Source organism: Taudactylus pleione, unplaced genomic scaffold (genome assembly GCF_031769625.1).
Source record: "Taudactylus pleione unplaced genomic scaffold, aTauple2 ptg000036l, whole genome shotgun sequence".
NCBI classification, from domain to species: Eukaryota; Metazoa; Chordata; class Amphibia; order Anura; family Myobatrachidae; genus Taudactylus; species Taudactylus pleione.
This window is the reverse complement of record NW_028284438.1, coordinates 10,716,815-10,735,322: the sequence shown is the minus strand read 5'-3', so window position 1 is coordinate 10,735,322 and position 18,508 is coordinate 10,716,815. Positions and strand designations below refer to the sequence as shown.

General features: G+C 41.4%; 1 protein-coding gene across 2 annotated transcripts in view; it reads right to left on the bottom strand.

Moving 5' to 3' along the window:
- Positions 1-18,508, bottom strand: part of AFG2A (AAA ATPase AFG2A) — a 544,164-nt gene that overhangs the window by 351,322 nt on the left and 174,334 nt on the right. For both annotated transcript variants that reach the window (XM_088452282.1, XM_088452283.1), the window contains exons 10-12: positions 17,433-17,587; positions 14,448-14,657; positions 5,146-5,199 (exon numbers count right to left, since the gene is read on the bottom strand). In XM_088452282.1, the coding sequence (XP_088308408.1) occupies positions 5,146-5,199; positions 14,448-14,657; positions 17,433-17,587 (419 nt within the window). The remainder of the gene's footprint in view (positions 1-5,145; positions 5,200-14,447; positions 14,658-17,432; positions 17,588-18,508) is intronic.

Below are 18,508 nucleotides of genomic sequence, written 5' to 3'. Positions count from 1 at the left end.
AAGGCGATACTGAAGGCACTGATGAGTTCACCAGGAAGGTGGTGTACAGAGAAAATAGCAGAGGACTGAGAACAGACCCCTGTGGGACTCCTACGGAGAGGATGGATGGAGGTACCTGAGGTAGAAACAGAGGAGTGGTCGACAAAGTAGGAGGTGAACCACGAGAGGACAGTGGGCCTGATTCAGACCCGCTCGCGAGCACTGAGCGCTCGCAAGCGGGTCGATGTTGTCCAAATGCGCATGCGCATGCGTGAGACCCGAATAACGTGGCCAAGCCGCCGTTATGGGTCTCGCACCAAAGGGGGCGTGCTGTCGATGGTGATTGACAGCACGCCCCCTTTGGTGGGCGTGCCGGGGGCGTGGCTGGCCAGACGGAGGCGTTCCCATAGGAACGCCTACCGTCTGGGGCCGGCCCCACTGACATCACTAGTGATGTCAGTGGGAGTGCTCTTGGCTCTGATGGAGCCAAAAGCACTCCAGGGCTTGCGGCAGCGAGACCCTACCGCAAGGGTCTCGTCGCAAGCCCGATGGTCGCAACCATCATTTTGGCTGCTCGCTATAGCTGTGGGTGGTCACCCACAGCTATGCAAGCGGCCAGGAGGCAGCTCAAAAAGTAGGAGGGACGGCCCTGATTCAGAGCGAGCACTCTGTCAGAGCGTCCGGCTCTGAATCAGGGCCTGTGTCAGAAAGGCTGACGTTCTGAAGGGTGCACAGTAGGAGAAGGTGATCCACAATGTAAAAAGGCCACAGAAAGGTCAAGAAGGATAAGCAGGGAGAAGTGACTCCTGGATTTGGCTGAAAGAAGATCATTGGTGATTTAGGTGGAGTTGAAGGGGCGGAAGTCAAAATGCAGAAGATCGAGGACACGGTTGTAGACAAGCAGCTCAAGTATTTTGGATGAAAATGAGAGAAGAGAAATTAGGTGGTAGTTAGAGAGCAAGGTGGGGGTGAAGATTGCTAAATATTATGAGTAGTTAGACAATACATACAGTGGACCAGATAAAACTATATAGATGGTTGGTTAGTTGGATGGATAAATACTTTTTGAAAAATGTGTAATTTTTTATTGAACCAAATCCAAACATACCGTAGCAGACTGTGCAAATGGGACACAATGAACATAAGTCAATAAAAGTACAGAGAGCACAACATACAGACTGCAGTCTGTAGAGTAGCATTGAGAACAAGAAAATGAGTAAGAAGATCTCAGCGGCAATCAGGCAACAACATAAGGTATGCAGGTATCCATGGTGTCCGAGTAATACAGTGCTTTAAATCAGGGCTCGAAATTTTTTTGTAAAATCTAGGATCCAGCTTAAAAGTTTAGGAGCCAGAACATCATCCGAGACCAAAATATATGAAAACTTGTATAGAACACCACACATGCCCCTTCAATGCCCGTCAGAGCACCAAACATGCATCTTCAATGGTCATGAGATTCTGGCACATGTCCATACCTGCCCCCAATTCAAAATGTCATGAACTAGTGCCATCAAGTCATATTACATTGCACAGTATGCCTCCAATTCATATTATGCTACACCATGGGGCCCAAATTCATATTATGCCACACCATATGCCATCAATTTATATTATGTCGCACAGTATGCCCCCAATTCAATTATGCTACACCATAGGGCCCAAACTCATATTATGCCACACCATATGCTTTAAATTCACATTATACCAAACCATAGGGCTCAAATTCATATTATGCCACACCATAGGGCCCACATTTATAGTATACCAGACCATATTCATATTATGTCACAACGTAGGGCCCAAATTCATATGATTCCACATCGTAGAGCTTAAATTGCCACAACGTAGGGCTCAACTTCATATTATGCCACACGGTGCGGCCCAAATTCATATTATGCCACACCATAGTGCTCAAATTCATATGATGTCACACCATAGGGCCCGAATTCATATCATGCCACACCATAGAGCCCAAATTCATATTATGCCACACCATATACCCCAAATTCATATTCTGCCACACTGTATGCCCCAAAACATGCAGGAAAAGTTACACAATGTCAAACTCCTCCATCTTTGAAAGTAAAGTCTTTAGTTCTGATGAGAATTGGAAATTAACAATAATAAATCATTACCGTAAGGCCCAAACTGCCACATCGTAGGGCCCTAATTTATATATGCTAAACAATACAGCTCAAATGTATAGTATGCCACACAGCAGGGCCCAAAGTCATATTAATCCACACCGTAGGGCCCACATTCATATTATGCCACACTGTATGCCACAAATTCTGCAGGGAAAAGTTACACAATGACAATTAAAAAAAAAAACTAAAGCCTTTAGTTTAAGTATTTTTTATGGATTGGAAATTAACAATAATCAATCATTGGAAAAAGCCTATACTTTGATCACCAATTGCAACAACAATGAAGTGAGGATTTAAGGACATGAACCCAACGAGGGTATCTAAAGCTAGACTCAACTATGTGGGAAAAGTGGGCACCCTGGTCTCCTGAGACAAGAGTAAATTGTACACCACTGATAAATTCCTGGTAAAATACCCACGCATCAAAAATTATTTGAAGATGCCATCGTGACTTCTGGTCAAACTCCTTTTTGGCGACAAAGCTCAGCAAGTTGTCCTTCACAATAATATCTGCAAGCATTGTCCAAACTCCCTTTACTTAGTGATGATTGTCCATAAACCGCAGTTGATTGATGTCCAAATTTCAGAAAGGATGGATCAAAATCGATTTATTATCACGTTAGCCTAATTTTCAAAGATAGATTTAATAATATTATAGTTGACAATGGATCTGAGTATTTTCCATGTTTTAAAAGAAAAGTGGAATATACGACACTAAAGCTAGGCTAAGCAATAAGTCACAGCACTGAGGTCTTGGGTTCGATTCCCACCAAGGCCCTATCTGTGTGGAGTTTGGGTGTGAATGATCAAGTATTCTCTGAAAAGCACAGCAAAATATGTCCGCACTATATAAATAGCTTAATAAATAAACGTGTGTAGCAAACAGGACTACTGTAAACCATATCTAGTAGAAGAGAATATGGGTAGAAGATTGAATCTTGATGTAGGCCAGAGGAACTCATTGAATTGTGACAATAATCCAGTTGCCAACAAATCTACAAGCACACCCTCTAAACGAACGATTCGCAGCCTAGCTAGGAAACAGTTTTGTCAAGCAGGTAAGAACGGTGTCAATGACCACAGGAAGACCAAAGCAGTTCAACTTGATGAAAGGGAGGCTGTTCTTGTTCACCAGATGTCAGAGGTAAATGGTGTACGGGCAATCTGTCAATACACCAAGTCTGGTGTGTAACTGTGGAATCTATTAACTAAAGTCTGCAGCATGTCAAACACATGCACCCAGATAAGGATTAATTAACAGGACAAGTACAATATGATTCCCATTGAGAGTGCTATAACATCCATGAAATCTAAAATGTCATAGGTTCAGCCACAAGGGAAAGGAGTAGAGCATAGTAGTCCAACAGAGCAAGAGTTATCATTTAAAAATTAAACAGCTGTTTCAAAAGAAATTCTACTGCCTTAAGTTCAAGGACAAAACCAACCCAGCATTAGCATTTGGGATACAAAGGGTCACTTTATCTGAAACTGTTATAGTCTGGGCTACAATGAGTGTAGACAGGACATAAAAAAAAGAATGTTCTTCTGAATCAGGGCCAAGTGAAACTTATCCAGCCAGTAGCCAGTTACTAGTGTCCTGTACAAGTGGTACTTCGGAGACTCAATAGTGCCTGGCAGAGGGAATGGCAGAACGCAGCCCAGATGTAGTAAATGTGCAATGCATATGCTGTTGAGAGTTCTTATTGTTGTATCATTGTTTTATCAAGTGTTCATTGCTCTGTTAAAGCCAATCCCACACTACTACACTCCATTTAGGCAAAGGTGGCAGTAATGGAGTCAAGATGGTGGCATGGGCTGTCAACAAATTTTGTTACCTTGGTAAGAATGCTGTAGCCATATGGATATTAGCTGGCTGTGAGACAGTATTTGTCACTATCTAAAGTAGTGCACACTATGGACAGAGGACCCGAGATTTACTCTAATGTAATCACAACTGCATTTTCTCATGGATCGCAGTTGCTAAAATATGTTAATGCCTTCCAAGGCACAGCCGAGCATAGAGATGGCCACTGCTGCCTTCCCATATCCATCTGACGATGTACAACAGAGCAAACATCGGTAACATCTGTTACCTTCCTCACTCAATGTGCAAATGGATCCTCTGTGTGGGGTAAACACAAAGCAAAAGCTCCACGTGCAAAGTGCGGGTGACACACATGCGTAATGGCAAATAATTGCTTGATCTGCGTAAAAATCGCCATTGCGTACATCTCTGAATCAGGCCCAAAATCTGTGCAGATGCTGTTTGTACCCAATACAATCACTGCAGCTTGCCTCGGGCAAGATGGTGGACTCTGCTCTGCCTTGGATCACTGAACCGGACTCCAGGAGAATAAAGGTTGAATACAGGAAGTCAGTTCCCATTGTGGCACACTTACCTGGACTCATTTGCACTCGATAAGCTGTTTTCAGTGATCTCAAGTTGCAGTGGAGTGGCAGATGGTAAGAGATTGAAGAGTGATCTCGGGAAGCATTATAAAATGTGCTTTGCCCACCAAGAACTCAGGACCATAATACTTAATTTGTCAAACAAATTGGTCAGGTAGGCCATTTTGGATAATGTATGGTGGCAATATTTTGGAGTCAGTAATGGGAGCTGGCAATAAGGGAGGATTAACAGGCATAGATCCATGGGCCGATAGACATACCAGAAGAACACCTGAGTCAACAACCACCGTTTGTATAAGGAAAATTCAAACATCATTTTGTGTTATATTTCTGTACAGGCTACAAGAAATTTTATTTGCTTTCATCTGTCTCCCCGAAAGAAATAAGTAAGACTGACAGAAATACTTTAGGAATTATAGCGCAAAATACTGTAGCTCTCTATGGCATGACAAGTGCATGTAAAACCTTTATATAAGCCCAGGAAGAATTCATCTATAGTCATTCTCCCTACACTTAAACTAGGGAAAAACAAAGAAAAAAATTAAAAATAAATGTTAGATTATATTTATACTGTACACAGATGGCTTATAACAATAGATACACTCACCTCTCGAACAGCCCTTTCTGATTCACCAACATATTTATTCATCAGCTCTGGGCCCTAAAAAAACGAATAGATGTTAAGTAAATGCTTACATGAAATTGTGAATAGAAAAAAGTTATCTATATTTTTAGAGAATTATTTTGTCCCAGCACAGTTGTTCCTTTCTGTTACCCTAGGCCTAGGATATGACAACAGATACACTCACTTTCATCCATTGCATCCACAATATACGTATATATATTGTTGCAGCTAAAGCTGTGTATACACTATAAGATGGTGTACTCAGGCAACGGGACGACACAATGTAACGATACATTGCGCCGTCCGTAAACTGTACAATGCAGTGTACGACGGCGCAATGCTACATTCCATGCTGCAGCATAACATCGTCTCGTCTGCTGTGCATCACAGTGGAAGTGGAGTTCCATTTAAAATGTAAATATGTTATATTCACTGTGGAGAATCGAATCCATTACAATGAAAATAGTTTGAAAAGGCACATCTGAAATCTGGGAGGCTGGATGAAAGTCTAATGGAGTATGGGAGGGCACTCCAGAGGTCAGGAGCAACCAAGGAGAAACCCTGAAGGCAAAAATGGGAGGTAGCGATCAGGAAAGAGGTGAGGAGACATTTACAGGGGAAAGAGGACAGGAGGGAGTGAGGAAATGAGGGTGACGATATAGAAAGGAGAAATGTGGTTGGAGCCATGCTAAACAGCCACCGGAATTTCAATCCCATTCCCTCTGCACCATATTATTTACGAATTGTTACAGCGTATTGTATGTTATTTGTGTATTATGACAACAAAATACTGTTTAATGATGTTCTCTTTCAACAAAAACAAAGTCTCCGAATGGCAGCATAAAACACAGGCTTTGAAACGAAAATTCTAATTTTGTATGTCATGAAAAAAGGGAGTTGTGAGCAGCTGTCCAAAGCCAACAAAAACTTCCACGTAATTTTTGTGGCTGAGGCTTAACAGTATACAATCATTCCACAAAGAGACAAATTAAAAATTGCACAATTACTAGTGAATACTTTTTCATAGTGTCCACTAAACGTATTCAGTTACAGAACAGTGATCTATATAGTAACAATATACAGACTGTTTGGCTGCTCACTAACCAATCGCGCATACTCTCCATCCACTGTAGCCTTTCATCATGACCTCTACCACTGCCCTAGGAAGTGCCATGTCATGTATTAATCAGGCCAGTGGGTATGGTATGGACCTCTGCCTGAGAGCTGCAATTCTGTGTTCTCCAAATGCAAATGAGTGAAAAAATTCAAAAGAGTGATGGAAGGAGTGTCACGAAGGCAACACCTGATTGGATGATAAGAGTGGGAATGCCGCCAAACTACTATGTCTACCAACATTCCATTGGTGGCATGTGTAAACATGTACCTCTGCTTTCATTTTAAGACATGCTAATGGAGGAACCTACAGGTTGTGCTGCCCTAACCTACACCTAAATTAAAATGCAGACAACACATCTACTTAAAAGTTTAGATTGTATAAAAGAGCAGTTGGTACAAGTCAGCTAGCAAAAAAAATGTTCAAAAGATAAAATAATGGTAATTTTCTTCTGATGCTTTTTTTCTAGCAGATTGTTGCACATGCACCTAAACAAACCTTGAGAAGAGACAGTTACAACTATAACTTCAAATGCAGAATTTGTAATTAGATAAGTGAAACTTTTGGTTCAAATAAAAACACTGTATGTTAAATCAATGGGCCTGACTCTGACGCATCCATGGTCTCTTTTCCACATGGCGGTGGCAGTCTACTTACTCCCTTATACTTATGCGAGAGTCCGACCATGTATGCTGAATGGGATGCGGTCAGGATACCGGCGGGCGCTATCCCGCCCATCAATATCCCGACACCCACATCCCAACATGGGTCTAAAGATAGGCGTCGATATCCCGATGCCCATCATTAACCCCACTACTAAACCCCGACAACTGGCTTACCGAACGAAAGTAAGCTGGGTGTGTTAGCGTGTAGCCGCGGGGGGTGGGGTGGAGGGTTAGCTTTAGGGACCCCCAGGGGGGATTTAGGGTTAGGCATCCACCCGGGAGGGTTAGGTTACGGAAAGGGGGGGTTAGTCATCCCTTCTGGAGGGTTAGGTTTAGGGTGCGGGGAGGGGGGGTTAGGTTTAGGCACAAACGGGGGGAGGTTAGGGTTTGGCACCACTAAGGGAGGGTTAGGGTAGCGGGTGGGGACAGTTAGAGTACTTACCTGCTGAAGTCGGGATTCCGACCTGTCCGGCTGCTGCTGTTGGTATTTGATCCGGCGGGTAAACAGTCGCCAGCATTACATACCGATTCCCTGACGAAATATTCGTGTGTCTGCATGTTGAAGTTCATCCCGCCCACTGTTTTTACTTCTGCTGCTCTCATCAATAGCTTAGTGACTTACACCCACTCCATGCTGGGTGCAAAAGATACGCCAGAAACAGGCATCCCATCTACATCTGCAAGCTACTGAGTCACCTTACAAGCACAGGAGACTCCCATGGCACTCCAACCAGGCAGAGAAATGTAGTATTTTCCCAAATATTTATTCATTCCTATCCAGGTCTTGCAGGCATCTGTGTGTAAATTTATGCTATGCAACATCGATCCCAACCGATCAGGTTCATCAATTCATTAATATCGGACTTATACCAATTAAGTTCTTAAATTCTTCAAAATCGGTCTCCAACCAATCAAGTTCATAAATTCTTCAACATCGGATTCAAATCCATAAAGTTCTTCAAATCATCAACATCGGTCCCAATCCGATTCTGCTTATTCATTCAGTATTATCATCTCCAGTTCTCATTCCAATCAGCTGTTTAATAAAGACATTCCATTCTTGTTTTTGCCTTCGGGCCCATCAACCTCTGCAGCTTCTCTACCTCTTCACAGCAATACAGGAAGTCCTGGCTTAAGCCACCCAGGTTTATTCACACCTTTTAAGTCTCCTCTTCAGCCTCCCACGCCTGTTTCAGTCCAAACCAACCTTCAGGCGTGACAAAAAGTCAGTTCCCTTCAATCCCCCCTCCACCTACCCCCTTGACTTCATACCCACCTACTTCTTCAGCTCCTTCTCTTGATGCTTGCTCCCACCTTGCTTATCTCTTTGACTTCACTATTTCCACTGGTACTGTCCTCATCCTCTTTAAATATGCACTCATCTCTCCCATTCTAAAAACTCCCTCCCCATTTCTAGCCTTCCATTTACTACCAAACTCTTGGAACAAATTATCTCCTTTTCAATTTCGATTCCTCTCAGTCCCTTTCTGGTCTGCTTCTTCTGCCATTTCTCCCTTTTTTGCTCCCACTTTTCTCTTTCTGTTGCTAACACTAGCCTCTCTTCTGTCCCTTAAGTCCGCTGCCTAGGAGTCATTCTTGACTCTTTCCTCTCCTTCGCATCCCATATTCATGCTAAATATAAATCCACCTCCTTTCACCTCCGCAACATGGCCATGATCAAACACTTGTTTGTTTCTACCTTTGTATTTTCCCTGTACAGAACTATAGACATTCAGTCATATAAATAAAAGATAATAATAATAATGTATTTTTTTAATCTGCAAATGTAAAGTACTTTGATTCATACTGTGAAAAAGGAACCATATAAATATTATAATGATAATGATTATTATAAATAATAATGTTCTGTCTTTGTGGCCTTAACCAATTTGTGTGCGAGATAAGCTTGGCTAATTTATGAATGCTACATAACTGAAATACAGGGGATTATATGGTATAGAAAATCTGGTAAATTTCATTTGGATTGTGCTAGGAAATCAGTCAATAAGTAACCTAAACTTTCTTCTAAATGCCAGCTCTTGAAACAAATCTTAGTGCTGGCAGTATTTGGAACAATGGTAGTGCGTGTTAAGTATTGTATAACATGGGGTATTTTAATAATTTTTTAGACAAGCCAGGTAGTTTTATGTGATAACCCCTTTGAATGAAACTGAATTAGTTTTAATGAAAGGTTGGTGTAAGAGATTAAATATCTAATGTCAGAAGAAAAATATTTTGCTCATATTCATTTAGATCTACAGTAACATATAGTTTTCTTTTTATCAACGTCTCACGCAGTCAGAGTTTACAAAAATGTCAAAACAAAGTTTCATGGTCAGAAAATATTTGTGCAGCTGTTTTGGATTTCTGGCATGAGGCTGGAGTCTGCATCTTATCTTTTCCGGTATGTATTATTATTATTATTATTTATTATTTTTATCAACTCAATAGTTCAAAATGTAAAATATGGGTTAGTTTGGAATGACTTTGATAACTATCTTGTTTTGTACATACAGTATTTCATTCGGAATAAATTAAAAAGCCACAAAGGAAATGTAGAAAATACTTGGGCAATATCTCCAAATGCAGATGTGTCTACATACATCTTACCTCCATGCGCTACAAGTTGCGTTAAACATAACGCATGAGCGCCGTGTGACTCGAAAGCGTCAAGCATCTTTTCGTCCAATTTTTTACCTTCAAATGCGTCTTATTCCCAAAGCAATGCGAATAGGACTGCTGATTATATATGGCATGTCTATATTGTGCATGCGACTACGGGTGTATCTGCATGCGAAATGCTACGTTACAGTGTCAGCGGCTGTGACAGCAAATGGAACAGATGGGCATAAAATATACAAAACAATATTACAGAAAAGTCATGCTAAGTTGTTTTAAAAGAGTACCAATCAAGGGCCATTAAAAGGAAAATGGTTCATCCAAAATAAAAATACTATGCCCCCCAACTATTGAGAATGCAAAACGGTCCCGATATACTAACCCCGACATGGGTGGGATTCCACCAGAATGCATTACTAATACCCCTTATGCACCGGAGCTAAAACCCGGTTTCTTGAAGGGTTAACCCAGGCAGCTCCCTGGTGTAAAAGGGCAGAGAGTTGGATCGCCGGGTCGAGTGACCCGGCAATCCAACCCAGGTAACTAGCAGGGTTTAACACGGGCGTAGCCCGTGAAACCCTGCTGTGAGAACAGCGCACTCTGGGTCCCGATGACCTGGAGTGCGCTGCTAGCCGGCCGATTGGTCCGGCTTCAGTGGTGCTTGGAGATGACGTCATCTCCAAGCGACCACTTTCGCTCCGCAAAAGCCGGTTCTATGTAGACGCGACTGCGGTGTGAGCGGCGCTGACTCGGGAATATCCAGAGTTAGCGCCGGCAAAATTCCGGGTCTGATCCGGATAGGAACTTTGTTCCAACTCCGGGTCAGACCCGGAATTTAGGTGGAAAAGGGGTATAAGTGGATTAGGGCATGTTTTGTGTGAAATGAGGAAATGGTTTGCACAGATCAGGAGGGAGGGCTTAGTATGTCCTGATTTTATGTTTGAATGTTGAAAGGAAAAAAATGCATTGTGCGACTTGCTGGCAACTGATAATGAATGAGCAGTGGTAAAACATATTGTCCTAAGGGCCTAATTCAGAGCCGCTCGCATGATGCGGCCGCTCAGCATATGCAAATCCAGCGCACGGCCAGCAAGGCAGGCGATCGCACGGCAAGGCATTAGCACGCCCACTATGTCTTGACGAGCGATCACTTTGTGTATGCAGACGCCCACCAGCCATTCATAATATGCCCACTTGCACACGTCATCTCCAGGAAGTGCATGAAAACATTGGTAGATCGAGAACCATCGGATGTGCTCGCAGCGCTTGAGGTTGACTATACCTGGCCGCAAGCACTGCAATCCCTTCAGTGTGAAATACAAGCAGGTGACGTGTACAATGACGCTGACTGTTAATAATGCACGCCTATGAAACTGTGTTGAAACACGCCTGTGTTTGTACATCCGTTTCTAGTGCCCTGTCCTTGTTACCACCCACAAACGGCCTCTCCTGTCACTCACTCCACTGGGCTGTCTTTGCAGGGTGAGCGAGCGCATCCCGATCGCTCGTACCAGTTTGCGCGCGAAGTATACGCATGCGCACATTAGTAAACTTCACCAGCAAGAGGCGATTGCTTGCTAGTGAGCAGGTCTGAATCATGTCCTAAGTTAGCAAACATATTACAGTCTCTACAGTGTACTTTAACACAGTTACATACCAGCAGCCTGAAGTGTATGGGTAAAAATGCCCTGTCCCTTCAAAACTTTGGGCTTTATTTATGAAGCAGCGCCTGGCAGGTAGCAGCCCGGTGAGCTTTACACTGACTGCGGGTGACATTTTACATTTTCACCTGCAACCCACCGAAAAGCCATGGCTTACACAAGCGTAAATAGATCCCCTCATCTCAAATTCCGTTTGTTTTGAGAAGCCTCTGAAACTTTTACATACAGTATATAGTTGTCTATGGTGTTAGCAGATATTTTAAATGAAGCAAATGAATGCTAGTTGTAATGCACTTTAAAATGTTCTAGTCTGCATTGCCTCTATTGCCACCCCTCTTCAGCAACTGTCTGTACAACGACAAATAGCACACCTTGTAATGTTATCATCACATTTGGCAATAATAGTGTGTAACAATTTGATAAAACAGATAAGTCTGTCTAGATACTTCCAGGTGAGAGACAATGAAAAGCTATTATAATTATGGGCCAGGGCCTGGCATGTATAAGACCTTACCTGCAGAGATAATCAAAGCACCAGCTGTGGACACTGACAGTGAGGAGAGCCTTTGATCTAAAACCATATCAGTTTTTATCTACCATGTGGTGCACAACAGGAAGCACACAGCTAAACATTAGGAAAAAAAACTTGAGGTCTCAAGACCTACAATAAAACAGATTTGTCAGATCAGATGTTAAACTATATGATTTAGGAAGATAAAAAACTAGTGGTTTGTAAAAAATGTAACACATGCATGTTTAGGGCCAAAATCTGTGATGGATAATGGGTACTGGAAATGTTATCATAGAGCTGGATACTGGAATGTAAACCAGCACAGCCCAGTCACACTGGTTGCTCAGGTACCACCCAGCAGTAGTTTGTCCATCACACAACTGGGCCAAATTATAATTCCCACTCTCATCCATAAGGCAATGCAGATTATACTTTTCCATAAAACCTGATGAGCTTTTCATCATAGTAAATCCTTTAAGAATGCCCATTCTGATGAGTCTTGCTTTCCCTATACCAATATACTATTATAATTACTCATTGGGGAGCATTGTCACTTATCACACTCATAGGACATTGAAGTACCTATCTATGATAACAGTGGTATATACTATATATGACCATTTAGCTTGTCCCTTCTTTTTAATTACTAAGACTTTGATCATGTAAATTTTGGAGCAAGTCTGAGAGTAAAGGCAGCCCCTGACCTAATTGATAACTAAAGTTCCACAGCTGCTGGAGTGCTGGAAATGATAATATAAAAGATAGTGGGCCTGATTCAAAAGTGGACGTTAATGCCGCTGTGACTGCGACCGTTTATGCAGTGCGACTGTGGCTTTATGCTAATGTGATTCTTACAGAGCTGCCCACCGGCTGCGATGCTAAACTACCGATGTGCGTACAAACACGAACCATTGGACATGGCACCAGCCTATGGAGGAGCAGAATGTCCATCTGAACATGGCTACCAAATTCAGTAGAACCGCATAAAGAGATGCGGTCAGTTACCACGCATCTGGCCAGGCACCCAGGAACGCCCACTGAAATTGCCTCTCTTTGCATCCAAACTTGTTCTGTGTCCCCCAGCCGCAACCATCGGGACACATGAGCAGACTTAAAACATCCCTGCTTGAATCCAACATTGTCGCTGCATCCACCTCTGAATCGGGCCCAGTGTGAAAAACAATAAAGGTAGTAGTACATACAGCATCATACTCACCTACTCTTACTGCTACTCTTCCAGGACATCCGGCAGACTTCCGGATCTCAGTTATCTCTCCTGGATGAGTAGGCAAGCACTCTGCTAACGTTCACTTTGCGAGCGAAGTGGGTGGTCCTGGCGGCTTGATGACGTAATTTGCACTGTATCGTATCATTGCGCCCTGGTCCACCCCACTTTACATTGCCGGAAATCTCAGCTTTGTATAGCAGCGGTGGGGTCATGATGATGCAATCACAACACCACACCCCACCCAGCATCTCCCACTTGGTTGTGTCCCACCCTTGATGATGGCAGTACACAGAATAGCTTCAGCTTGGGCAGTACACAGAAAAGATGTGTCTAACCATCAATTTGATGACAATGACTGGTTTTTTTTTTTACTCTGGCAGTGTCTATACATTTTGAGCATATCTTCATAATGCTGATGTGTTTGTAATGAAGAGACGTATAATGTCAATATTTTGAACATGTTGGCATTATGAAAGTAAACTGTCAACATTCTAAAAACATTAAACATTACAGGTTCGATATTATGAATGTCGACAACATGACTGCATACATTTCTAGGTAACCTTGCTCATTGTACTTCACATTAACCAAGATGAAAAACATAATACTGTTATGTATACGGTGGTTTGCAATACACATAATTAAGCTATAACAAATCTTCCTGTAGTTTACCACAGTGCAGCAGTTAGCTCTATCCATAGAACAAGTAATGCTTGACCGCTGGATGTACTTAGCATATTGGAGAATAAGAGGATTTTGCCGGGTGATAACACAGATCATCAAATCACAGATCACCAAACAACAGCTTCTATAGTTTGAAAGAGGGTCTCCCCCTGATGTGCAGATGCCAGGGTGGGGGAGATGGGGGTCTTCCAGGTCATGTTTGTGAATGGTAAGTAATTATCTACATACTGTACATTTGGACTGCCAAATACAATATTCAATAATAGCAAAGTTACTTCTTAGAAAAAAATACTAGTTTACCCTGTTTCTATGCAGCCATGTAATGCAATGTCATCAGTAATAATAATTAGACCTGTTCTCTCATAGGGGTAAATTTACTAAAGTGACAGTTTTTAGAAGTGGAGATGTTGCCCATAGCAACCAATCAGATACCTACTTAAAATTTAACTAGCACCTTCTAAAAGATAATAGCTAGATTCTGATTGGTGCTACGGGCAACATCTCTACTTCTAAAAACTCTCACTTTAGTAAATATACCCCATGGCGTCCACATTTTCTAGATAATTGGGCAAAGCATATGCCTAGTACAGGTGCCATCAATTTGAATACCTAGTTTCATGCATTAACTTTCCTAATAAATTTGTTGAATAAGAAATACAATCTGGTTTCTTTAAATACTAGCATAGACAGGATTATAGCACTTTAAGGCTTTACATTTTGCACTGTAACTGTGAGAAGCACAACAGTAGACCTGCAATGGTCATGCAAAAATCCACTGTGACTTATTTCACATATAACTTACCTTCACTGTCAAGAAATTTAGGCCGCTTTCATTTGCTAATGCCTTTGCAATCATAGTTTTGGAGCAGCCCGGGGGTCCATAGAGCAGTACGCCTTTTGGTGGCTGTATCCCCATGCGTGTAAAGGAGTCTGGGTGCTTCAGCGGCCAGTCTACTGCCTGCTTTAACTTTAACTTAACATTTTCCATCCCTCCAATGTCAGACCATGATACCTGAAAAGAAAACAACAACATAAAAGCTAGAGGACTGACTGTTTGACCGTTTCCTAAGAACTGCCACCTGTGTGTGAAAATATATATATATATACAAAAAGCTTGGGACCAGGGGTATTTTGGATATAGGAATTATCCGTGTTTTGGAATATTTGCATACCATAATGCGATATCTTGGTAATGGGACCCAAATCAAAACACAGAATGCATTTATGTTTCATATACACCTTATATATACACACAGCCTGAAGGTAATTTTATACCATATTACTAATACTTTTGTGCCTAAAACAAAAGTTTGTGTCCACTGAATGATCAAAAAGCAAAGGTGTCACTATATCAGTCATGCTACAAATAATCCGTATTTCAGAGTATTTTGATATGGGAGACTCAACACATATACACCAAATCGGCGGCACTTCAGTATAAATAAAACGAATGGGCAGGATAATGTTCCAATGTTTCGATGCTTTATTGCATCTTTGTCAAGGTACAAAATGCATTAAGATTTTTCTGCAAGCCTATTATTGAGAATGTTTATTGTTTATTATTTGATTCGCATTGATTATCTGCTCATACTTTATGTGGGCTTTTGTGAATAATGTATTTACATGGTTTGGGGATTATACTTATTCTTTCCTCATTGTGATATGCTGCTATGTTTTATTTGTTTTTAGTATTGTTGCCGGGCAACGGGGGTCGCGCTTATGACGTCACAAGTGGGCGTTCCTTAGCCAGACCCGGAAGCCGCAGCGATGCATGTGGTCTGGTGAGGGGTATAATTAAGTGTGTTTATGTTATGCATTTTCTACCTTGACAAAGATGCAATAAAGCATCGAAACGTTGGAACAGTATCCAGCCCATTCGTTTTATTTATACTGGAGTGCCGCTGATTTGGTGTATATGTGGAGGACTTTGCTTTCTCACGGGACTTTTGATTGCCGATTGGGAGTGCCATCCAGTTGGATACACTATATATATATATATATATAATATTTGGGTCTGAGTGAAGTTATATTTGTAAAATGAACAGAGAACAAACAAACCTTGAAATCAGTGATGGGTTGCAGTTGGCTTGCTGATCCTTCCCCACTGGCCCCATCTCCTCCCTACTGTAAGTCCTATCAGCCCTTTGCCAACTTTATGCCCCATCAGCCTCAGCTCTTACTTAATTAAAAAAAATAGGGTCAGCGGGTGACGCTTGGTCATAAAGCAGAGAACTGAACATAACATTATTATTTGCCAAGAGCAGATGACTTCTGTATTATGCGACTTTCATTGCATGACATGACCTCCTCTGCACAACTCAGGGCCACCTGGTCTCTTTCCACCTGTTCCGCAGTAAAAGGCTGTGTGATTTCTGCATAAGTCATTCACATAGGGTAAGGAATGTCATGAATCAGTATACTGCAAATTTGATGCCTATTTCTGCTCCAAATTATACATGTGAGCAGACTCTCTCATCATGGGGCACATTAAAATGCAGAGCAGGTTAAAGAGTGGCAATCTCCCTGCAGAATTCTGGTGTGTCGGTTAGAGCCTTAACCTCAACCATCAAAATGCATACAAAACAAATCATTGCAACAGTGGCTAGTACTGCTGCCCACCAGCACTCTTGAGTTTGATTCTCAAATGAAAATAGAATCCTCTGACAAAACAATTCTGTGTACAGTCATGTAAAATTGTGTGTGCAATATAAACCGAGATGGGTGAACAACTCTCAAGATGTATTGCATTTTACCTTTTTGGTTTCAAAATACCAATATATCAAAGAAGATGGACCATGCTAAGTAACTCTACTGTTCACTTTCATTTCTGTCTCTTCGTGGATGGTTTCATTACTGTCTCTACCTGGATGTCCAACCATTGTCCATTTGCTGCTCTTCCGTATACACCAATCAAAACAAAAAACAATATATACCATGTTCTCTTGGAGCAGAATAACTGGATATTAACCAGTGGACCAGTAATGATTGCAGCCCTGGTAATGACAAATCTCGAGCCATATGTGATCCCGTGTGGTATTTTTAGACTGAGGTTTCATGTGTCAAACAGAATAGCTCACACACTTCCACAAAGGAAACTTAATCTCTTTTTTACCAAAAGGCAACACTTTGGGATCACCTGCTTATTTAACTAGCTCTAAGAGTCTTTCCTGAACAGAAGTTTATAGGAGAAAAGTCTGCATGGATTAATTGCTCAGAAATGACCAGACTCGCAACAGCATCTCCAGATGTACAGAGTAGAGAGCCAAAAACATTGCCGCATCCTATTACTGGAACCTGAAACTATACAGGAAAACAACATTTATTCCAGTGAAGGAAATGACTTTGCCTGTTCTAATATCTCCAGTCTGATAGCGGAGGAGTGCTTATTCCAGTTTTGTCATTCCCTCCGCACAGGATGCTACTGACTAATGACACATAAATAAGTGTGCTCATGGACTGCATTCATCACATTACATACGTTGGAATATGCATGTATTTAAGTATTTTAATATGGCATGTAGATTATACACATAGTATGTAAACCATATATAAACACAGGGCTGGCGTTCTATTACTAAACAATACATTTTAAATGAAGCTTAACAGACATGGGAGTATCTCAATACATATTGTAATCAGTTGCCAGATGTAAATAGTTTAACAATTACACACTAGATCCTCATGGTTAGGTAAATGAATCCAAATCATCACTGTTTACATTGGCATTTGGCACCCCTGGAAATCATGGGCTGAGAATGGCATTCAGCGACTGCTATTCAGTACTTACATGGGGCACATCCACAGCAACCTCCCTCATGGCACTAGGCCTGACATCATTCATCGCCTGTAGGAAATTGTTCAGAGTGATTACCACAGAGCCAGCCACTTCCTTGTCTGATGGGCTGCTTAGCTCTCCCAGCTTTCTCCGCAGAGCGTTCAAGCCTGTAAAGGAAGTCATTCACACATGAATTCTGCTATCACCACTAATAGAGACAAACATATACGCAAACTGAATCATAAATAGGAAAGCTGAGTGATCTGTAATTAGCTTCCTCACTTAACATGCTTATGATACCAGGCTGCAGTTAGTTCTGTCTTTTGTTCCTATGTACAATAATATGCCCTTAATTAATAACAGTATATCACATTGATTTTGACTGCATAAACAATCAAACATATGGAAGATAATTAAAAAGACTTTATTGAATACAGCCTTACATGGAATGTACCTACAACTACAATACAGCAGTGGTTCCCAAATGTTTGGCCTCTACCCTTTGGTTCCATAAACTCATCCACACCACCTCCTAATCCATAGAGGAAGATAACAAAAACATATTGATTAATTTAACATTATTCAAAATCCAATCCGCTCCCCTGGGAACCCTCCTCCCACTGACTAACAATTATTTAATCAGCAGGTTTTCCCTTATTTCTTTATAATTCTAAAGCTGCATACACACACACAATGATTTAGCAAATGAACGATTTTCATTCATTTTTTTCAAGGGAAAAATGAACGAAAATCATTAACTAAAATCATTCATTTACTAAATGTAATGAACGATTTTTTTTTAACTACAAACGATTTTTGCATATTCCCTTACTGAAAATCGTTGAGTTGGTCAGTCTGACCGAACTACAAACGTGAACGCGCATGAACGATAATCGTTCATCGTTTTAACTCAGAAAGTGAACGATTTTTTTTCAACAAAGTACGATAAACGATATCGTTATCGATAATCGTTAAAAAAATTGTTGTTTGTATGCACCTTTAAAACTGTTACAGTTTGGGCAGTGTAATAAAGGGGCAACATGATTGAGTGTATACTGTACATTTAAATTGACTTTTTCTAAGAAAAT